General features: G+C 38.2%; 1 protein-coding gene across 9 annotated transcripts in view; it reads right to left on the bottom strand.

Annotated features, from left to right (window-relative positions):
- The window catches only part of FER (FER tyrosine kinase), a 186,777-nt gene that overhangs the window by 21,956 nt on the left and 139,968 nt on the right, over positions 1-24,853 (bottom strand). Inside the window, exon 18 of one of the 9 annotated variants that reach the window (XM_054809467.1) lies at positions 16,926-18,405. The exons of the other annotated variants lie outside the window; for them this stretch is intronic. Coding sequence (XP_054665442.1) covers positions 18,381-18,405 — 25 coding nt within the window. The 3' untranslated portion in view covers positions 16,926-18,380. Of the gene's footprint in view, positions 1-16,925; positions 18,406-24,853 lie in introns of those variants that run through there. 9 annotated transcript variants of the gene reach the window in all.

The following is a 24,853-nucleotide window of genomic DNA, read 5'->3' as shown; positions in this document are numbered from 1 at the left end:
GCAAGTAATACCTACTATTTTAATGGAATTCCATCAATTAAAGAAATCAAAACAAGAAAGTAAACTCCTCATTACTAAACCAGCAGGACAGACTGCCTCACTGAACTAATTAGCCATTTTATATCCCCTCTGTGGATCATGCAATTAAAACACTCTCAGGTGATAAAAGCCAGTAATTAATTAGTGAACAGGATCAGTTTATCTACTCTGCACATTTAAGTCAATGAAACTAGTCTATTACCTGATCAAAAAAGAAGGGGCAGCAGGTCTACAAGTGAAACTGTTCTTTTTTTTTTGTGGACTGTAAGACATTACCTCTCCTTCAAACACCTAAGGTACTTTCCAGTGGTGTCTAAATCAAAACACATCTCCTTCAGAACTTTCTTCATATGTATATGCAGCTATTTTTGCTATATGTAGAGAACATAGCAAATGGTATGTGCCTAGTAACAGACTGGGAAAATATTAGAAGGTCAGAAGCACATCCTTCCATGCATTCTATGTTCTCTTCTTCCCCCTTTACACTTTGTTTTACTTCTTTCTTCATATTTCTTCATGTTCCTCAAACAAACCCCAAATGTATTCGGTATCTGAACACAAGCACAAAAACCAGTGTGTATCTAAAAGTGCATTTTATCCACAGAACCTTTATTTCCTCCACCTGTAAGAGTAAAATGTATCCTACATTCCAGAAATAGACTGCATTGCACTGCTCACTGTTATTGTTATGATGGTAAGAGCTATCATATAAAATGATTTATAGCAACTTGGTGAACATATTCCTGTGAACTAAGGCTAGTAAGATCACATTAATCAAAAGGCAAGATTGAAGTAATATAGGCCAAAGAAAAAATAAGAAAATATAAAAGCCCAATAAAGCTTAAGCATCTAAGTTACTTTAATATACTATAACATGGTCAAATTAAAAATTGGTTGGTAAGCTGGAAAACAAAGAATTTACTCATACATGTCAGATGTCTCCAAAATAACAAAACTATGTTCAAATACAAAATATGCTCCTTAGATACTGGAAGGAGTTGTTAACTGTTTTTAAAAATGCTGTAAGGATAAACACACTGTTGAGGATCACAGTGTTCCTACTTCAAAATTCCAGACATTTACGATTATTGTCATCCCCACCCACAAAAACCGTACTTGGTAACTGTTATATTCCTGATTTTCTCTAAGTGTTCTGCTCAGTACATGATAGATTGTGTCATGGTTCACAGTAGTAGATGACAGAAAGCTACAGCATCCCAGTTGGAACTGCAGAGTGGGATGCATTTGGTTCACAAGGACAAAGCATATTGCTTCATCTGTTGAGGACTGCACAGCTTAGTAAGGAAACTACTACTTGCAGTGAACTTAAGCCTCAGTGTCACCCGACAAACCTTCTTGCTATTTACATTTCTACCACTACATTTTTTGAACAAGTGACAGCTGTCCTGGACTGTACAAACACAGTAGGAAAAAACTTCTTCATGAACTGCAGTACAGAAAAATATATTCACATTTTCTGTACCACAGTTTGTTACTGCAAATGCCTTCACACACATACTTGAAAATAAAAATAAGATAAAGTCAGATAACAAGTTTACTTATGGTACAGTCATTTCTGATGAACAAGTATAGTATGAGAATCAGCATTTTTATAGCCTGAAAAATGGTCAGTTACTAATGAACAAATGCACAATTACAGTAAGGTATACCTTGAGGTAGATACAAATATTGGGCATACTAAGTTAGCTACATTATTTAATTATTTTTGTAGAGGAGTAGCAGTACTGACTTTAAGACTTTGAACAGAAAGAACAACTTTCCCCAATATGTTTAAGTTTCAGAGTAAAACTTTGTTTTACTTTTTGAGCAGGAGAGAGATCACTCATATCTCAAAGGGCATAAAGTGTCCCTTTGGAGGTAAAAAAGTGAAGCACAAATGCTATATAATGTTATCATTTCTCACAGCTGTAGTTCCTAATACTTGGTGTTTGGTATAAAGAAGTCTAGTTCTTACATTTGAATAACTGCATTAAGTATGAATCTCAATTTTCATTAAAAAAGAAACCGTTTGAGATGGATGACTGTGAAGAAGAGACTGGAAATGCGTCTGAAGATAAAAGAGGAGTAAAAAGAAATCCATGCTTCCTATTTTCTGAATGTTTTGCCTTTTTAAGTGATGCAGTATTTTTTTAAAAAATGACTGGTAATTCTATATGGATGTGTTGGGTTTGCGTGGCAAAGTTTTGGTAGCAGGGGGACTACAGGGGTGGCTTCTGTGAGAAGCTGCTAGAAGCTTCCCCCATGTCCAACAGAGCCAATGCCAGCCGGCTCCAAGACAGACCCGCCGCTAGCCAAGGCTGAGCCCATCAGCCACGGTGGTAGCACCTCTGGGATAGCACAGTTAAGAAGGGGGAGAAAAACCTAGTGGGAGCTAGAGGAGGAATGAGATGTGAGAAACTCTGCAGACACCAAGGTCAGTGCAGAAGAAGGGGGAGGAGGTGCTCCAGGTGCTGGAGCAGAGATTCCCCTGCAGCCCCCGGAGAAGACCATGGTGAAGCAGGCTGTGCCCCTGCAGCCCATTGAGGTTGATGGTGGAGCAGATATCCACCTGCAGCCCGTGGAGGACCCCACGCTGGAGCAGGTGAAGGCACCTGAAAGAGGCTGTGACCCCGTGGGGGACCCACACTGGAGCAGTCTGGTCCTGAAGGACTGCACCTCGTGGGAGGGACCCACACTGGCACAGTTGGTGAAGAACTGCAGCCCATGGGAAGGACTCACGTTGGAGAAGTTGGTGGAGAACTGTCTCGTGTGGGAGGGACCCCATGGGAGTGAGGAGTCCTCCCCCTGAGGAGGAAGGAGCGGCAAAAACAATGTGTGATGAACTGACCACAACCTCCATTCCCCGTCCCCCTGTGCCACTGGGGGGGAGGAGGGAGAGAAATGGGGAGTGAAATTGAGCCCGGGAAGAAGGGAGGGGTGAGGAGAGGTGGATAATAAATTGGATTGATTTTTTTCTAGGTTGAGCCTGTTTTGCCCATGACAGTAATTGGTGAGTGATCTCTCCCTGTCCTTATCTCAACCCAGGAGCCTCTCATTATATTTTCTCTCCTCTGCCCAGCTGAGGAGGGCAGTGGTAGAACGGCTCTGGGGGGCAGCTGGCATCCAGCCACCACAGTGGAATAGAGTTGAGCTGATCCAGACACCTGCTCTGAAGAGGGACAAGATCACTCCTGCATCTTGGAGCCTTCTCACCTGCTTGCTCTGCATACATTTTTACTAGGAAGAAACCCAGGTTGCTGTCACACATTACAAGGCACTTGTCACTTATCTAATAATGGAGGAAAATTAAGCAATTGTAAACTTATCTGCAGCCCAGAGATGGCTCAAGGAACTATATACATCTATTGACACATTATAAAACTTACACCTTCTTTGAGTTTTAGTCAGCTAAGTTACTATATGTCCTCCATTTGCCTAGTAGGACAAGGTTTCTGTACCAGCTATATTAAAGGAAAAAGTATGGGCATAGTACACAATGAGCAGTTTCTGGAGAGAATCAAAGTAGTACACTGTGAAGATGGAAATGAAGCAATAAATCGACACATCATCTATTCCTCCCACCTCTTTCCTCTTTCTGAGGTTTTCTTCACAACGCCTGCTTCTGGGACAGAAATGTTCCTATCAGCAGCGTCTAAATGTTTTTCATCTGCATGGTTTCTTAACTTTTTCAGAACTTAACAGCTATTGTCTGTATTTTTCTGAACAATTATTTTGAGGAACACTGCATCATAGTCATTTTAGCCTACAAGTCTTCTTTGCATCAATATTCCTGTAGATTTTTATAACCCGTTTTTCCTGTGCACTGCTGATTACCTGTAATGAGCAGCACATTAGGAATGACTAGACTTAGAATGTCTACTGTTCTTTTCTTCCTTTGTACTTTATATCTTGAAACAAAGGTTTGCAATTGAAATTCTTTTGTGTGTCGATTTATTTCATTTGTTCGGCAAGAAAGTTTACCTTATCTTTGTCCGGTGTGAGTAACTTAACAGGGTACATTGTTACTTACTAATTTTGTAGTAATACTCCACCTTCTATAGATAGCTATTTTTCCTTTCTCAAGTTATGGAAATCAAAGATTTACATAGCATACATTTTATAGCCATGAGAAAGCCCTATACAAATTAAGTTTGTACAACCGCGCAGTAACCTGTCCAGCCTCCTCACTTCTCATAAGGTGATGGTTCACACCATGAGAGTGAACTCGAGAAAAAAAAATTACAAAAAGAAATCCTAGTGATAGTCTTAATGGAAACTAAGCATCTGGATAGTCCTAGGACTGGTTGGTAAGTAACTTTAATCCTATAATACTAGGGCAACTGGAAAGTGGAAAACACCTTCTAGAAATCCCCATCAACATGACACACACAAGAATAATACCACTGCTTGATCCCATGCAACCACTCCTACGCTCTTGAAGTTTTTGACAGAAAATTACAGAACATAAGCATAAATATGGATACATTTATGAAATGCATAAGATTTTTAATATTCCTTGAAAATCTATTTGATATTCAACTGAATTATAGGGGAAATGAAGTGTCAAAAAAGTAATTATCCAAGATGGCCCACAACTCAAGTTTACATTTTGTGCTCAAGAAAGTTGCAGTGGACTTAATTCACAATCATAGATGTCTTCCATTTTCAAAATGAGTCATACAAGTAGATTGTACTATTCACAGTAAGGCAAATACCTTTTTCAAGCAAAAATTTCCACAAGTACTGTATCATTCACAGAAGCAACTAAAATGAAACGCAAGAATAGAACATATTGTATTAACAAGTGTATTTTTGTGATAATATCATGGCATTATTCAACCTGTGTGATGACACAAAACTTGCTACAATAATTGTCCTTGCCCTTTTATATAAGGAGGATGCCTCAATTTAGTTCTTAATTCTGAATTTAGTTCTGAATTAATCTCTTCCTTTTTCTATTCTATAGCATAATGTCAAAATATAATCAATTCCTCTGTACAGAGGCATTAAATATTGGTTTAACTTACTAACAAACTTTGTAACATCTGAAGAGGCAGACCAGATATGGTCAAAGATCATATTCCCTTGTGCATTATACATCAGTGATAGAAAAGCTTGCATGCTGAATTTAAAGAAAATGTCTAAAGCAGGGTTGCTTCTAGTGCTGACTTTCTGAAGATTAAGTTTTTTAGAAATTAAATTTCTCATTTTACTAAACAAAGCCATTTTCTAGTCTTAATATTATTATATATTGTATTAAGTTTAAGAAACAGTTGAAGACTTGTAATGAAAAGCAGAGCATGCGAAGTAGACAAAAAACACTGCAAGTGCCCAAGAAACCAAGAAATTCATAAGCATAATTATAATACAGGTTAGCCTTTTCCACCTTTTTCATTAGAATAAAACGAACTAGCCCAATAATACGGTATTTGCAGGGCTTTTCAGGTCTCATTGAAAAAGAAAATATTTTAGAATCTTTGTCTATCCTCTCATGTTAGAATTAAGTACTTACAGCTGCTGTATATCAAAGTTCCCTGCTGAGGCAGGCAACAATTTTAGCCACTACTGATTTTTCAAAAGCTAACACCAACAATATTGTATTCTGGAATAGTTCAAGTTAGCTCTAAATGCATTCCTATTACTTAAATCTACTTTTGCTCCTACCAGCAGACAGGCTTGCATTAAGATTTCAAAAGTAACAGACAAGCATGGACATTTCATTTTTTTTAGGAGATAAGGTATTAAATAGGTACTAGATTGCAAGACACTTTAATGAAGTTAAAAAATGAAAAGCTAATAACCAGGGTACAAAGAAATGAAGCATCCAGCATAATTAAGGTACAAGAGACTACATATTAATGAAAATAATACACAAGGAATACAAAAGAAACCAAATAAATCAGGTCTGATTACAACTCAGGAGGAAAAAACAGCAGAGAAGCAGTAGAATCAAATAGTGTGAGACAAGAGGGTTATGTTGTAGTTCTACACTTTGTGGCTAGAATATAAAAAAAATTTAAAAGTAAGTTATAAAGAAAACCAATAACAAAGAGAGAAGAATCAATGAGGATTTAAAGCAATTATTACATTTTGGGGTTTTCTTACTTAGGAAGGGAAAATTTAAATGAATGGCACAGGTAGCATATGCTAGCTAAGCATTCTTAGCAATGGAATCCAGTTTGACAAAGATACATAATAACAGTTCACTAATTCATAATTTTCTAATCAGTATAAAAACCATTTTGTAATTTGTACCTTACAATATCTACTTTTAGTCAAAAATGATCAACAAATAATTACAGGCATGTTAAGATATTTTAGTATTCCAAAAATAGTCTGTTTTGTAACTGTCATAAAAGAATCTAAAGCAAAGATGAATGAAAATGAAGATGGGTAATAATTTACTAATTATCCTAGACAGCTAAGTAAGATTTGCAGTTAGCATACAGAAATATATAAGAAATTTTACGTGGCTAATATATTGTAGAGAATTATGTACAGAAATTGAAAGGAATAAAATTACCTATTCGTCTTCTGTAAATTAATGAGTTGTTAGGAAATAAATTGAACACCTCTCCCCTTTTTTGTTGCTATTACTTAAAATCTACAATAGGTTTTCTACCAAAAATAAAACATAAAGGTGGAAGAAAAAACTTTGCAATTTTTTGGTAACAAGAGGAAGTAGAAAGTGATGGGATTCTGACAATCTGGGTGGGGTACCTGAAGTAGGAAATGAATCATGATTACATCTCATATTGATAGCAGCAGATGTAACAGGACTGCCGTTGCTTTTGGAAGAGCTGGAGGAACTCACATGTACATGCACGTTCATCCATCATGGTAAGATCTGCCAGCTGGGAAAAGTCAAGGAATGTATGTTAATAAGCCCAGGGGCTCTGGTTTCATCACCCACTGAACTCCATCCTTTTTCTCCTATTAAAACTTCATGCTATCTCATGAAGTCATCTGTTACAAGACTGTCCTTCCCCTGGAAAATCCAGACTTCTATATTTAGAAGAAGCCACCCTGCCTCTGGCTGTTATCTGTCTCCGTTGAAGCATGCTTACTCATGCACAGTGTTGATTGCCCATGGGTCTGGAGTGCTACTGCATCCTCTGTGGACTCAGAAGTTTGTTGGAAGTGCAGGAAACACTTTCCTGTGCTTAATTGAAAGACAGGAATACAATGAACTATTAGAAAACTATGCAAAGCTATGGATTTACTATACCTGGCTACTATTTGGAAATATTTCCACCCACAAAACCATTCTAGCACTACCCTGTAGATACACAGGATCCTCTTTGCTATTTAATGTGTTACATTTAGTTTAGCATTTGCTGTGGGCAAAGGTTATAAAATAACAGAAGTTTAGCTAGTCATTTGCTAAACTCCTAAAATCTTCCTGCATAAAGAGATTATGAATACAAAATTTCTTAAAAGATAAGAGAAAGTGTTACAATACATGGCAACATGCTGAAGTTGCCTGTTTTCACTTAGCAGCTGTGTTAATGATCTGAAGGAAAAATCAAACAGCAATTTAATTAAATTTCCAGATGATATCAAATTAGGAGCTGCTGCAAACAACAGTAAGGGGGAGGGAGGGAGGGAGGGAGGGGAAGGAAGGAAGGAAGGAAGGAAGGAAGGAAGGAAGGAAGGAAGGAAGGAAGGAAGGAAGGAAGGAAGGAAGGAAGGAAGGGAGGGAGGGAGGGAGGGAGGGAGGGAGAAATGTGTGTTGGAAACAACAAAATTAGACTTAACCTGTAAAACAGAAATTAATATATTTTGAAAAATTAAGCCTAAATACAAACATTCGGTAAAATACAAATACTAGTAAGCAATCACGTGGAAAGAAAAGAGAAAGGTATGGACTCTGATTAAATACACGTAATGGAATTAAATTGAGTATAGAAAAATAAGAGCTCATTATCTACTAGATTGTGAGAAAGCTGCCTAGGAAAATTAAGGAATTCTATTTCATTAATGTAATTATTTTAAAAAAAGAAAACCAGTTAAATAGTTGTACAGACCAATGTCAGTTTCAAAGATAAGGACTAAATAAGCTAATACAACTTTTTATTGATTTAAAATAAACATTTGAATTGTCAGGTGTCCTGGAATCTATTTTCATACTATCTGGTATATGGTACACCTCAAAAATGTAGTAAAGTAGGAATAATCCCATGAAGCATTCATTTTCTGAGTGATTGCATTTGTTCATTTTATCATATATGAAAAGATTACTTTTTCAACCAGTCACATACATGCAGACTCTGTATCTTATAAAAAGGGATTGAAGTATATAGTTTTTCCACTTATAACATGAATTCCCCACAGCTCACAGCAAAACAGCTCTAAAATCTAAATAATAAATTAACAAAATCTAAAGAATAAAATCTAAATAATAAATCTACAGATTTTTTATTGTGCATTTATTTCAGTTTAAAGTAGAATGCACAGAAACTGGTATAAACAAAGATAAGATGGCATTTTATCATACTATAAAATAAATCAGGTAACTGCTTGCTAGCGGCTAATTAATTGATAACTGGAGAGCAACATTTTTTGAAAAAAAGCTTTTAAAATAAGTTTAATAATGGACAAAACAACAAAAGTTCAAGTGCAAATTCATGACACAAACTGCTCATTTCTGTACAGAAAAGTAGTACAGATGTTGCCAGCTGGGTGGAGGTAGGTTCCTACAAAGTCAGATGTCAGAATTTTAAATCACTGCCACATTGCCTATATTATTTGTATCAAAGCCTGCATGCACTGCATCTTTACTGTAATGCAGCTCCTACACTCAAAATATTGAGCTGATGTGAAATCTGCTTCTACCAAAAGCATGCCATTTATGGAATCTCAGCATAAGTACTAAAAACTATAGAGAATTCTAAAAAGCTGCTATGCTACGTGGTTGTAATGTTGTGAATTTCCACTGTCAACTTGAATACAATACTGATCATAACCTACAGAAAGTTCAGCAAGCGTGTACTCACAATTAGTGCTTCAAAGCACTAAATCCCATATACAGTCCTTGTAGTACATCAGACTGCCAAGACGTCATCATGAGTTGCTCACAGCATTATTTGCAAGGAGGTGATGAAGCAGGAACTTGAAAGATGGAGGTTTTATTTTAATTATTTTGGATCTTAATCTAAGATCTTTAATAACATGCCACATTCAAAAGGTCATTGATCATTATAGGACAAGAGAGAAATCTCAATGCTTAAAGTAAGAGCTTCCACACAGACAGAGCTTCAGATGGTGGATGCAGGCCTCCAAGCCCCAGGCTGCAGGGCGCACCATCTCTCTGTGCCAGGAGCGATGGCCCTCTGTCCTGCAGGAGGACTGCTGTCTTGAAGGAGCTGTGCTGCCAAGTGGAGGAGTTACAGGAGGAAGTGAGCTATGCAGCATCAGAGAAGATAAAAGGGAGGTGGATAGGATTTTCTCCGAGACGCAACAGCTGGAAGAGCCCCAGATTCCACCTGCAGCAGATGTAAGCAGTGTCTATTGGGCAGTATTAAGGTAAGTGCAGCCTCTGGAGAAGATGAAGCTCTTGAGTTCTGCCTCCAACAGGAATGCTCCTGCCCTACCTAAGGGCTTACAACAACAAACTATGGTCACCAGCCTCAGAGTGGAAGAGTAGCCAGAAATGCCCTCAAGTAAAGGCACTCTAAACCAAGCAAGATCACCAGGAAGAGGTGGTGAGTGATAGTAACAGGCAACTCCCTGCTGTGGGGGACAGAGGCACCCATCTGCTGACCTGATCTATCATTGAGAAGTCTGCTGCCTGCTGGGGGCCAGATCCAGGATGTTGTGGAGGAACTGTCAAAGCTTGCCCAACTCGTTGTTCTTCCATGTGGCCATCCATGATACTGCCAAAGACTACCTGGAGAGTATTGAAAGTGACTACAGAGTTCTGGGGGCAGTAATCAAGGGCATGGCAGCCCAGGTGGTGTCCTCAGTCCTACTGATGAGGAAAAAGGGTACAAGGAGGAGGGGATTGTACTGGTCAATAATTGGCTGTGGAGCTGGTGCTGGTGACAGTTTTGGGTTCTACAACTATGGGACCCTGTTTACAGATCAGCTTCTGCTCGAGACAGATGGGATCCACCTCACTAAGTGGGGCAAAGCTATGTTTGAGAATAGGATGGCTGACCTGATAAGGAAAGCTTTCAGCTAGGAATAAAGAAGGAGGGAGAGAGTCACCAGCAATGCTGTTGTGATGAACAGGATGGATGTACAAAGAGCCTGGGGTGATGGGACAGGATGAATGCTGCCTTCAACTCAGCCTTTACTAGCAAGACTGGCCTTCAGGAATGCCAGGCCCCAGAGACCAGGGAGAAAGGCTGGAGCAAGGAAGACGTATGCGTGGTGGAAGAGGACGTGGTCAGGGAATGCTTAAGTAAACTGGACTTGGATAAATCCATGGTCTCCGACAGGATGCACCCGTGAGTGCTGAGGGAGTCGGCTGATGTCACTGCAAGGCCACTCTCAATGATCTTTCATCCATCATAGTAACTGGGAGAAGTGCCTGAAGACTGGAGGAAAGGAAATGTCACTCCTATCTTCAGTAAGGAGGACCCAGGGAACTACAGGCTGGTCAGCCTCACCTTGATCCCCAGGAAGGTGATGGAGCAGCTAATGCTGGAAATGATTTACAGCCATATGAAGGACAAGAAAGTCACAAGCAGTAGTCAGCATGGATTCTTTAACGGCGAGTCATGCTTGACCAACTTGAGAAACTTCTATGATGAAATGACTGGCCTGGTAGATGAGGGGACAGCAGTGGATATTGTCTACCTCAGTCATCGAAGTAAAGGCTTTCAACACTACCTCCTGTAAGATCCTCAAGAAGAAGCTGTTGAAACATGGGCTGGATGAGCAGACAGTGAGGTGGACTGAAAACTGGCTGAATGGCTGGTCCCAGAGGGAGTTGATCACTGGCACAAAGTCTAATTGGAGGCCAGTAACTAGTGGTGTACCCCAGGGGTCAATACTGGGTTCAGTCTTGCTTAACGTCATCATTAATGATCTGGATGATGGGGCAGAGTGCACGCGCAGCAAATCTACTATGGCTCCTTTCAACAAGCAAAGCAGTAACTTCCTGTCAGTTCTTACTGGTAGCAAATGTTCCTTTCCTGTACATGGTTTAGCTCTGCTGACTTCTTTTCCAAAGTAAAAAGTTTACTGTTCCTGAGCAGAGGATTTATAGGAGGTAAGAAATATTTTGCCCTACTGTTGTAACTAAGCATCTCTGCAATCTTAACCCTGACAAAGTAATTGCAGTAATACAGTATCATCAAAGGTAATCATAATTATTTATAGCTTTGACTTGGGAACATGACTATCTCCTGCTTATTAACACCATTTCTTACAATTATTCTATCTATAAACAGCAGAGAAATTCTGCAAAACTACTCTGCATATCAGTTAACACAGGGGAGTGACACAGAAAAGCGGGACTCAAGAATTGTCTTGGTGACAGGACAAAGTAAATTCCCTTTTTCCATAAAGAATAAAAATATGAGCCTCCTTTAGAAGCACATAGTCAGTAGCTGCAGTTAGTAACTTACTCCACAGGGATTTGAATTGTGTCTAACAGGCACCTCTACATTAGCAAATAATTCAGTGTAAGAGAAGCAGATAAACAGCCTGAAGTAGCTGGTGCTGAAGTTCCTCAGATTTCCATTACATGCAGTTACAGAGGTTTACTTGGGATTAGATGTAGTCTGGTTTCGCATGCTAAACATGGTCCCACACTGTGTGCAGCACAGCTGTCATACAAATTTTGGCTTACTAGCTGCAGGCTTCTTTAGGGAGCAGCATTTTGTCCTTTTCCCTATCCCATCCAGATGTCAGTGGCACATCAGAGCCCCTGCCATTATTGCTCATGGAAGACTCCTCATTATTTCTGCTACTCCTCATAGCATTTTTGAGTTATGTCATTACGCCTGATGACTGTCCTACCTTCCAGCTCCAGGTTTAGACAACATCTACTGCAAGGGGCTCAAAACACAGTAGAGGTGAACTGTGTAGTTTTAAAGAATAGGTTAAAACTATCACAGAAAAATACCTGTTCACTGTCAAATCTAAAAGATTACCAAGCACTGTATCAGTTGCTATAAAATATTCCCCAAAAGGAAGCTGAAGCACTTCAATTCAATAGCTATTTAATAGTTAAAAAAGCAACAACTGCCCATTTAAGGAAAAAGTATGTCTTTCTATTTGACATAGAAAAATCTTCCAGAACTTTTACAGTCTTCTAAGAGTTCTGTCTGCCTCACTCTCTCTGAAGGTTACAATGCTCTCTTGTGGTAGGAAAGATGGTTATTGAGTTAAAAACTTATAAACAACAGTTTCAATTTACAACTGAAGTTGAGCAGTGTTATAGAAGAATAATGACATATACAAAAGTTAAACAAACCCTTTCAAATTAAAATAGATTAATAAATAACCAGGATAAATAAATATATTTGTAACCACAGTAGTATTATTTCGCACTTGAGTTCAGCTAAAATAAGACAACAGGAGCATGGGAGATCCTGTCATCTCAATTATGCCATCTGTTTATGATACTCAGAATTTCCATTCAGGAACATGATAATCTCTAATCATTTCAAGCTAGACAGAGACATTAAACTCAGATCTATAACTAGTTTTTTATCTAAGCAGTTACACTAGCTCCAATAAGGAAAGGGAGGCAAGGGTGGTCTCAGTAAAAGAAAATGAGGAGGGAGTGGGACTTCATGATTCCATCCATGACCCTGCAAAGAGGGTAAGAAACTAGTCCAGGAAATCAAGTGCAAGAGAGGATGGTGTGCACAAGCAATAATGGAAAGAAAGGGTGGCTTCCTGGAAGTGAATGAGAAGTCAGGAAGGTCTATGATACCAAGCAGGAAGGACAATCAATTCATTTGTTAGTGAATGGGAATGGAGATCTTCATAACCATTTAACTATTAAGAAGCAATATTAATAGCAGGAAAGTTTAAAAATTCCTTGCATAAGCATTTGTAAGCTTACTCATCATACTGATCTCCAAAATCCTGACCAGAAATTACTCCAAAAGCAGGAAGCCTTTCGAATCAAGTATTTTTACTTACTCTGCCATCCTAACTCCTATACATATATTTTTAAAACTGGGACTTGGCCCTTATTTCACTGATCTATTTTTATTTCCCAGAATGCATGAGACTTGATGAAGCATCTGACATCCAGTTTTGCCAGGAGCTTTTTCTGTCAGGCTTGAGTGACTCAGCTTAAATCTGTGAACAACAAAATACTGCAACATTGATTCAACAATTCTTACAGCTCCATGTACCTTGATGATCTCCCTCAATCTTCCAAATCAGTTAACATGCTGATAAGGCTTTCTTCACTGCCTGCTGCCTTGCATAAGGGATTTTGAAATAGCCTTTGACAAAGAGTAAGTCCCTATTTCAATCAATACTCACAGTGATATAAAAATGTTTCATAAAAGCATTATTCTTGCACTGTAATCCTGCCAAACAAGATAGAAGGAGGATGAAAACTACAGAGCAATGACAAAAAGTGAGAGAAGGTAACATGCACTTAACTTACTATATGTTTTATTTTACTCATTCTCAGCAACTGTGATTCCTTTAAGATGCATTAAGTTAGCTCTGAATGTTTCTGTGAGCAGTACCTATTGGAAATGAATTTACTTTCAAACTGAGCTGAACGTGCAAAACTTCACCTAAGCTTCTCCCAGCTTTATGAGAAAAATGTCTTGATTCTCAAAGAAAGATCAACAATAAGCTGGAAAACAGCACTTTCTTCATTATTTAATATGTAGAACTATATGCTATCTATGATCATGCAGACGTAATATATTCTCTAAAACATAATGTTTTTCAGTTGCATAAACTTTACAACTAACTTCTTTCATGAATGCACACTAAAACCCTTTCCACATTCTTCCTTCATCAATTTTTCAGTATGCACACAGCCACGCACCTACAATGAATGCCATATTTCGGTGATAAAACTACAGCAATGTAAAGCTCAGAGGCACTTCTGAAAAACCTCGTGAGGCATTGGGAAGAGCTACATTAGAGTAAGGTATATCTTCACTAGTACTATCTGAAAAACATAGTGGACAAACATTTTGTCAAATCCATAAAACAGGTGTAACCTAGTATGCATATATAAATATATATGTGTATGTGTATAAAAATTTCAGAAGGGAAATATGTTTTCCTCATAAAAGCAATTTTGGAATTTATTACTCATTACCATTGACATACAGCCTAAGAATTTTTTATTAAAATGAAAGTAGTTTCCTGTTTGAGACAACTTGGGTGCATTCCTCTTTGGAATGTCAAGAATCAGTATCAGGAATCCAATAAAATATTGAACCAATACATTGTATCTTTGTGCAACATATATTTCCTTTTCTAGAAGCACTAATTAGAATTTTCTGCTATACAAAATAAACCAGGAAAAGTTCTACACCCTAAAGGAAAGAAAACAGTGTACATGAAAGCATGCTTTGGCTTTACCAAACAAACATTGACACACATGCTTACCCTCTGGTCAATCATCTATGCTCAAAGAACTCCTTACCTCATTTCTGAGGTTAGTGGCATTTAGTTGAACGCATTCCTTTTCTCCACTCCAATCCATCTTCTGCTTTTGTCTTATGCTGTCATCTAATTTGTTGTTTATTATCTACCACTAATGCCTTCTTTACCCACTGCAAAAATTAAATCCTGCAGTCCATCTTTCTTTTCGGTACAGACTATCAAAAACATCATTTAAAGATTCTGTGGAAACACCACCAGTGGTATGGTCAGCCACAAACATGGTTTGCATCTCCTGGTTGTGAAGTATTTGGTATCAGACGGTATCTGATAAGGGGGTGTCTGAACTTTCTGAGTAGATTTAATATGAAACTTTGAACTCCAAAATACACTAAATGGAAAAGAATTACTGCTGTAGCTTCATGGCAATGACCATAACAACTTGTTAAATAACATGCACTGAAGTATAGCAAAAGCGGTCATTATGATCTAAGGCCTTATTTCTTTTCCAGTTCAATTCAATGACAATTTTTCTGTTGATTTCAGCATGGCAAGTTGTATTTAATACACTTAGGTAAACACATAATGTGGGTTTTGGAATGTCTCCTGGACTTAGACTTCACATTGTGGCACCAGTTCATTTTTCACTGCATTTTAATAGTAAAATTCTTACTTCAAAGATGGCACACAAACCACTATTTTATTTTAAATAACCAGATAGCCAATGATAACAGCAAATTAATATACTTCTAATTCATGGAATAAAAGTTCATCTGGCTGTAAAAAGTTGCAGTTTTTCATTTACTATTGAATTTCAGCGGGAGGTTAGGTCTCTTGGTGGAATAATGACTTCCCTTGATACCTCTTGATACTTTCAGATTCACACCTTACCATTTCCTTCTAATTATTATTATTATTAAAGCTACAATGTTCTCCAAACTTCACTTTTAAATCCATTCAAAACACACTGTTCAAGGAATAGAGAGTTCTTCAAGAAAGTGGGTAATGGACCTATTCCTGAAACACTATGCAAATATTTACTTTGTTCAACTTTAGGTTGCATTTTTCCTCTCTGGAAGACATTAGGGAATTTCAAAGTTATTTGCAAATTATGTCTTTTCCTACTCAAAGAAACTAGTCTACACAAACTAGCAAAATCTGGAGAAACATGTCTGATGGCATACTGGAACTTCTTGTTCTACCTCTTAAAAGTTCAATAGGTAGTCACAGAAATTAAATTTCTTGTTGAGAGTAATGAAGTCTAAGAGAACACGGAACTGTTAAAAATTAATCCTCTGAAACTAAAGGTAGAAATGTCTAGATGTTGTATATGATAGCAACCTAATTAGTGCTGCACACATATCAAAAGTATATTATTCTTTTTTCTGTACTTGCTTCTGCATAAAGTATATAGGTATGTCCTTTGTCAACAGTTCCAGAGTACACGCTTTTATTGACCTTGTATAACACAAGACAGAAATTCAGAGACTGTGAACTTACGGCTTGTTATTTCCCCAAACAGCAGATGTCACCAAACTTTTTACATTTAACATAGAAAGTAATTACATTTCATCCACTATTCTCCGTTGTAACAAGACTATGAGAGTAGAGAGTACATTTATACTATGTAGGAAAGCTATATGATTTTATGATCACAACAATAGCTTTCACAAACTTTTTTAGAAGTATGCTATTTTTATCTCAGTTTCAATAGCCTGTACTCTCATTTTTTACTTTTTACTTCTTAATTAGACAAAGCCTACTTACTGCGCTCTCATGCAGTAAGTAGATTTATTATTCTAAAAAGATGTTATTCAAATGATTTTGTCTGAATAATATTTGTAAATTCCTAATATTTTTCAAGAAGAAAGTGGTATTCCAGATAAATATAAACAACCCTAACACAATATCATAACATGGAAACACTACAGTTTGTTAAATAGAATAAGGGAGTCTAAGAAAATATGCTTACATTTCTTTTAAACCCATTTGCTTTACTTCTAGTAAAGCTTACTCATTTTTAAGAGAGAATTTTCTGTATCAGGGATTTCTCATGAGAAAAAGCTACACTGACTCAGCTCCACCAAGGCAAAAATTTAAATATTTTTTCATAATACGCATCTTCTATAACAAGAAAAAAATCTACACTTCCTCTGAAATTTCCTATGAATTCCTAAGAATTTCTTCTGATTTCTTACAATAAATATCATCTTTCTATAACTAGCTTATGACATTTAACTTTGCTCCCCACTGTCTATAAAACACTAAGTTTTCTAATGAAAGAACTTTATTTTGGTTTTACACACAAGAAGAACAACCATCTCACAAGAATAAAATAGATACTTCTAAAAGAACAGATCACATAACTATATGCATCATATACAATATTTTACTACAGTTTCTCACAGTATTGTGAACATATACTATGTGTTCTCCTTTTGGACCCTCTGATGAGCCTTGGGACCCAAACATGAGTTCAGCGTGGCAGAAAGACCAGACCATTACCTGAGATTTCTGGGAATGGAGTCATTGTTACTTACTCAAACATGTAAGAGCAGAAATACCAGCTAGCTAGTAAAACAGCTGCGCTCTACCTATGCTGCAACAAGAACAAACAATATTTCATTCCTAATGAATTTTCCTCTTGCAAATTTTTTTCCTCATTCAAGTCTTAGCCAATTATGTAGTAAAACCTAGAAGCGTAGGGACAATGGAAAGGAAAGGTATGGAATCTCAGAATGAGAAGCCCCAGACCATCTGAAAATAAAGAAACTTTTTAAAGTGGGTTTAGGCTCATTCTCTTAACAAATACTATCCCAAAAATGGCACATTTCCTTCCTGCTATATTTGTATACAGTGTATGCTCCTTAGCAAGGATTTCTCAAGTCTCCCCTTCATGATGCCAAATCATCTTCCCATTCTGTCTGCCCAGGAACCCAGCTTCATGCTCAGCCTCACTCCCTCCTATAAATGGGCAGATGCCTGGAGAGTTATCATCATCTCCCATCTGTAAACCGCTCCTACAGCTCCCTCCCCCCAAATATTCTGATTATAGAGCTTCCTTCTCACTGATTTTCAGTTACATTATCATTCAGGCATTGAGGTCCTTGAACGAGGAAAGCTGACCATTTCATTAGAACAAGCATGTGTATTATATGGATATAATTCCTTAAAATTAGTTAATACTGCAAAATACTTAATTTACAAATGAACTTGGATACCATGTTAATACTTATGTTATTAATTCAATATTATTATTCTTATTTTCATTAATCACATCAAGTTACATTAGGTAAATTTTGGTCTGGCAATGTGCCCATGAATGCGCTGAATGGAAACCCCAAGCTATGACCTGGCCCCCCGCCTCAATAACAAAACCTGAGTTAGTACCATGAACTTTCAAGAGAACAAGAGTACTTTTTAGTATTATAAAAAATAGATGTTTTCAGCTACAGATACCACCTCTGGAAGGCCATTCATTTCAGTGCAGACCAGTTCAGAAAGAGGCAAAAGAATGTTCCCAGTTAAGTGGTATATAATAACTTCCATCCAATATAAATTCAGTGAGTGTCATTTCCATTTTCAACATGGCAAACAATATATTATGCTTTCTTTAATGAAGACAGAGCAGAGAGGCCAAAAAACTCTAGTGGCCATGGAAGCCCTGAAATCTAAGGAAATCTTTGGCATGATAGGACAAGACATCAGTTGTGGTGGACTGGCAGGGGCAGTCTGAAGGGAAACGTTGTTCTGCTCTCATCCCCAGTCAAAGGACTTCATTCACCAGGGCTGCTGTATTAGTTTCTTTCAGAAGCACAAAATCTGCAAGTGTTAAATTAAGGTCTTAAGTCACATGTAAGTTACATAAAAATACATGGAACGCTCACAGTGTATACAAAAATACAAAAATTCAGTTCATCGGAATGAAGAAGTTACCTTCTAATGGTAAATCTAACCTCTAATTGCTAACTGAAAGCTGAGCTGTACCAAAACGGAAAGCTAAAGTGGAATCTGTCATACACTTCTAGCTATTGTGAAAAATAATAGATTTGCAGTTATTAGTGAATTCTGTCACCATGTATATTTTTATTACAATAGTTTACTGTCAATATAAGCATTACAATTTTTTTAAAATAACTAGGCCTACAAAATAATTCTGCAATAACACACCAAACAATTTATCTATTACTATCTTTAGTTTAACTCTTCATGACATTTTAAATCATCATCCTAGGAAAAGTGACATACTGAGATTTCAAAGGTCTGAAATAATTGGGATGTTTTTTCCCCATTTTATGGGGAATATATGAAGGATGATATTCAAGCACAAGCTGAATAGGGAGCACTACAGAAAGTTTATTGTAAAATGAAAATATCACCCTCACTGAAACCTTTAACAGACAATTCAAAACACTAATATAAAGAACTATCTTTGGCTGATCATACTGGATCATCCCTGATGCCATTCAGCTGATACATAGACTGTGTATAGGCTAGATATAAGATGAAACCTAAAGGAAATTTCAATTAAATAAGACGAAATGTTGTAACTGCCTTATCAAAAGAAAACTCAATCACAGAAAGGAAAAGTTAATTTCTCTTTGTTTATTTCATATGAAGAAATTTCAATTTGCCATTCCAAACTAAGAAACACCAGAATCTAATATCCTATACTAAACTGGCCTCTGGGAACTATTAATATCAGCCTCAGAATAACCACAGTTAAACAACAACTTTGTTTTGCACTTGTGTTAATAGATGTCTTGATAATTTAATATTTAAAAAGAAGAGTAGCAAATGGTAGAGATAATTGGTACTGCAAATTCCCAATGGCAAACAAAATCTGCCCTAATAGCAGATGATAAAGTAATGTGTTATTCTTAAAAAACCCCAAAAATCCAAGACACCAGAATTTCCAGTTCTATCATTAATGTGTCGAACATTAAGATACTATAATCATAGGTGTAGTCTACTGCTTATTTACATAACACAATAACATCAAAAAGCCAAAATTCAAATATGTATTTCCTATACACTGTGATCACTGACTCCTCTGATAACAGGAATGCATCAAGCATAATTCAGGAATATATGAAAGACAGCATACTGTTATTGAGATAGGATGGTATGCTGAGATTTACAGTAAACAAAAATGTATTCAGACAATTCTTATAACATACTCAGACCATCCAAATCCATGCACCTGTAAGTTTAATTACAAGTCTTCTGCAGCTGTGGCAAAGCTAAATCTGAGATAGCTAATTTGCTTTTAATAGAGGTTGGGGTGAATTTCAGAAAAAGCACACAAGGAGAAACAGTATCAACCTCTACAACAAATACACAGAGTCTGCAAGGAAAAATTATATTCCCGTCCCTTTTAAAATCTTTTGTTTTTCAGCCATGCCAGAATTCAATAGCTGAGGGAAACAGGTAATAGATTAGAAGGGAGTTCACTTTTTATTCAGAGGCAGCTTTTCATCATCATTCACATCCACTTATGTTACACCATACTTAGAATTCAATAATACCTCTAATTTATTAAAATGAGTTTAAAGTATACAATATTAATAATATTTAATTTAATGGGTTTGGATACTTACGTTTCCCCTGGGTTTTTCCTTAATACTTACAGATCAGAATGATACAAGCTCATGAAAGGAAAAAAATAATCATGTTGCTCAAATAAGATTTCAGACAACCAGAAGTACCAATTCAGAACTGATACTGATACAACTTTAATTGTAAATGGATTTCTCTAGGATCAAACCACCTTTACCAATGTGACAGTGGAGACAACTGCAAATTGCAGACCCCCCCCGCCCCTTGAAGACCTTGAAAATCTGTTTTGAAAATCTATTTTAAAAAGCCGAAACCTGGTATATAATACTCTAATCTATTCCTATATGGCAAGCAGAGTGAAGTGTAGCAGTGTTCACCTGTGTCTTCTCCTAGATGAGAGCAGCTAAACAACACTGTATTAGTTATTTTAGGGTTGGAAATGCCACATTTTGAAGAAACACAGTAGTGTGAAAACTACGAAAAATAATTTCCTGGAGTGTTTGAAAGCACTTACACATTTGTATTAATAAATGTTACGGTTCAGAATGCAGTTTTAATAGCCACTGATGAAAAAAGGATCTTGTGCAGACTGACTACCTCAACAGCACTGCACCCTTGAGGCATAGAAAGAGGCTGCTGAAGACCCCAAGTGCCTCGGTACAGCATTAGCAGAGTGTCAGTAAATTCCGCAGCCTTTAGATGGGTGCAGCATTCCTTCTTGCCTTAGAATCAGAGCGCCAAGCAGTGTGGCGAGGGGAGCAGTGCCACTGTTTTGGCAATAGTCAACACCTCCTTAATTTGCTTAGCAACAACTAGGACTCCCAAGAGCTGCTCTTTGAACTAACGTTTTTTGGAAAGAGTTAGCAAACAGATCCTCAGCTACACAACAGAACTGGGAGAAGGAGGGCTTCTGCAAAATTCCTGTGTATTTGCAATCTGGATCATTTGTCCAAATAAACAGTATGCATTTGTAATGGTTCTTCCATTAGTACCTTTTATGACTAATAGACCAAATAACAAATAATCAATAACCTGTGTAAACCTCACAATGCTATAATTGCACAGTATCTTTATAATCTAATAAAGTCAGTGGAAATACTGGTTTTAGTGGAAAAAAGCTCACTAGTTAAGAGGCAACATGGAAGGTTGCATAAAGCATGTCTATATTAAGAAATAAAAGCTCCATACTGGTACTGTAATGTGCCAATCAAATTCAAAGTTTGATTAAAAATTATTTTATAGATTTGACAGAATAAATTCTGGGGGCTTTTTTTAATACTAACAACATACCTACATAAAGTGGCCTACAGAAAGTAACAGTTCTTCATCAAAGTTCCTGTTTATGGTTTTAACTTTAAATAGAACAGAAAATTTTCTAATATTCATCTTGTAAAAATCATGCTTTGAAATGTCATTTTATATAAAGCAGACATCATTTTATAAATAAAGCTTGAAATTATGATTATTCATTACATTTATGTGGTGTTTCAACTGTACTACTGACAATAATTCTCTGAAAGACTTACTCGTTGAAGCATAATCAACTATTATTATTAACGCAACAGTACAGAAATTTTTATTCAGTAATAAATGATTAAATATTTTCTGTGAAAGAAAGCTATACAAATGGAATCTTGCACCATCACTTAATTTTATACATGCAGTTCTGAATGAATCGTAAAAAGGTAATTAATAATGGAAAATTAATGCTTGCACAATAAACCTTGAAGAGTCCATCTAGTGTACAGAAAGGCAAACTCACTCTACCAAAATGTAGTCGTTCTTCATAAATCAGGACAGAAAATTACAGAAACTACAAAAAAGGTCTTAGGTATCGTAATTGCGCAGGAGGAAATGCAGTATTCAAAGACACATGTGCTCAAGAGAATAAGCTACTTCAGAGCAGAACCAAAGCAGCCATTCCACTGAGCACTGAATTACTTGGAGCCTGCCAAAAGGCACAGACAAATATTTAGCTCCTGTCATCCATTGGATTTAGGCAGAGAAATCAAGCAGGCCGGTTCTCCCCTCCCCTTAGGAAGGAGACCTGGAGCTAAACCATCACTCTCTTGCTCCTAGGAGACTTGAATCACTACTGAAACACTAAACTGAACAGCACTTATGCTATATTGAATAGGATCACTTTTCATCCTTTTTGTGGTAGCTGAACTATTGCCCCATGAAGAAGTGGAAGACTCACAGGAAAGGAAAGACTAATGTAACTATTTAGGATAATTCATGGTTATGAAAGAATTCTGACACCACTTTCCAAAATTCTTTACATTAGCAGTTACCAGACTGAACAGGAAAAAGAGTTCTGGCAACACAGTAGATCACATAAACTATATCAGCAACAGGGAAGCAAATATTTTCCTAATAAGTTATATGTAATTAGTATAAATGGTATATATCTAATGAAAACTACAGAAATCCAGAATTAACACTGTATTGGGTTTGTGTGGCAAGGTTTTGGTAGCTGGGGGACTACCGGGGTGGCTTCTGTGAGAAGCTGCTAGAAGCTTCCCCCATGTCCAACAGAGCCAATGCCAGACAGCTCCAAGATGGACCCACCACTGGCCAAGGCCAGGTAGTAGTGCCTCTGGGATAACACAGTTAAGAAGGGGGAATAACTGTGCAACACCAATAGCAGCCAGAGAAAGGAGTGAGATGTGAGAGAAACAACTCTGCAGACACCAAGGTCAGTGCAGAAGAAGGGGGAGGAGGTGCTCCAGGTGCCAGAGCAGAGATGGCCCTGGAGCCCCTGGAGAAGACCATGGTGAGGCAGGCTGTGCCCCTGCAGCCCATGGAGGTCCGTGGTGGAGCAGATATCCACCTGCAGCCCATGGAGGACCCCACGCTGGAGCAGGTGGATGCACCCGAAGGAGGCTGTGACCCTGTGGGAAGCCCACACTGGAGCAGGCTCCTGGCAGGACCTGTGGCCTCGTGGAGAGAGAAGCCCACGCTGGAGCAGGTTTACTGGCAGGACTTGTGACCTCATGGGGAACCCGCGCTGGAGCAGTCTGGTCCTGAAGGTCTGCACCCCATGGGAGGGACCCACACTGGAGCAGTTGGTGAAGAACTGCAGCCCGTGGGAAGGACTCACACTGGAGGAGTTGGTGGAGGACCATCTCCCGTGTGGAGACGCTCCACATGCTGGAGCAGGGGCAGAGTGTGAGGAGTCCTCCCCCTAAGGAGGAAGTAGCGGCAGAAACAATGTGTGATGAACTGACCACACCACCCATTCCCCGTCCCCCAGTGCCGCTGGGGGGAGGAGGGAGAGAAAGGGGAGTGAAATTGAGCCCGGGAAGAAGGGAGGGGTAGGGGGAAGGGTTTTTTTCTTAACGTTTGGTTTTATTTCTCATTACTTGACTCTGATTTGATTGGTAATAAATTAAAATAATTTTCTCCAAGTGGAGCCTGTTTTGCCCGTGACAGTAATTGGTGAATGATCTCTCCCTGTCCTTATCTCGACCCAGGACCCTTTTGTTATATTTTCTCTCCCCTGTCCACCTGAGGAGGGGAGTGATAGAGCAGCTTTGGTAGGCACGTGGCCTCCAGCCGGGGTCAACCCACCGCAAACATCAACAGAGCCAGGACTTCACAGTGTGAAGCTAAACCAGCCACTTTTAGTTTCATGTGGGGTTTGTAACAACTAGAAAACTGAGGCAAAAATAAGCAGTGGTAATATGACTAAAAGTGGAAGAACTGGACCACAGAACATGATCATCTTACCAATGATCACATCTTCTTTAATTCAGAATATGGGAGACTTCCAGAATATAACTGCATTCACTGAAAGGAAAACTTGACTAAGGAATACACCTTGAATGCAGTTAGTCCATATCTTCTCACACATAGTGCATACATTGAAAATAAGTCATTTGAATTGAATACCAACTTCACACTACATTTGGTAGATGCATAGTTGAAGGCTACTGCTGGTAACTTTAGTGAAAAATTGACGTTGGGAATGTTTATTAATTGATGACTTTTAAGATTCTAACTTTTATTATAGCTCTCTCCCAATAATGCATCTTCAAATTTGTTTAATCACAGAATGTTTTGGATTGGAAGGAACCTTTAAAGATCATCTAGTCCAACCTCCCTGCCACAGGCAGGGACATCTTTCATAAGATCAGGTTGCCTCATCCAACCTGGCCTTGAAAACTTCCAGGGATGGGGCATCCACAACTTCCCTGGGCAACCTGTTCCAAGGACTCACCATCCTCACTATAAAAAATTTCTTATGTTCAATATAAACATATTTCAGATTAAAACTGCTTCCCCTTGTCCTGTTGCTACCTGTCACTACAGATAAAAAGTCTTTGTCCTTCTTAGAAAACCCCTTTATGTAGTGGAAGGCCACAAATGAGGTCTGCCTGGAGCCTTCTCTTCTCCAGGCTGAACAATCCCAACTCTCTCAGCCTGTCCTCACAGGAGAGGTGCTCCAGCCCTCTGATCAACTTTGTGGCCCTCCTCTGGACTCGCTCCAACAGCTCAATGTCTCTCCTGTACTGGGGCCCCCAGAGCTGGATGCAGTACTCCACGTGGGGTCTCACAAGAGCAGAGTAGAGGGGCAGGATCACCTCCCTCGACCTGCTGGTCACATCTCTTTTGATGCAGCCCAGGATGCGGTTGGCTTTCCGGGCTGCAAGTGCACATTGCCGGCTCAGGTCCAGATTTTCACCCACCAGCACCCCCAAGTCCTTCT

This window comes from Grus americana, chromosome Z (genome assembly GCF_028858705.1).
Source record: "Grus americana isolate bGruAme1 chromosome Z, bGruAme1.mat, whole genome shotgun sequence".
Taxonomy (NCBI): domain Eukaryota; kingdom Metazoa; phylum Chordata; class Aves; order Gruiformes; family Gruidae; genus Grus; species Grus americana.
Note: the sequence above shows the minus strand (reverse complement) of the source record. Positions and strands in the feature narration are given on the sequence as shown.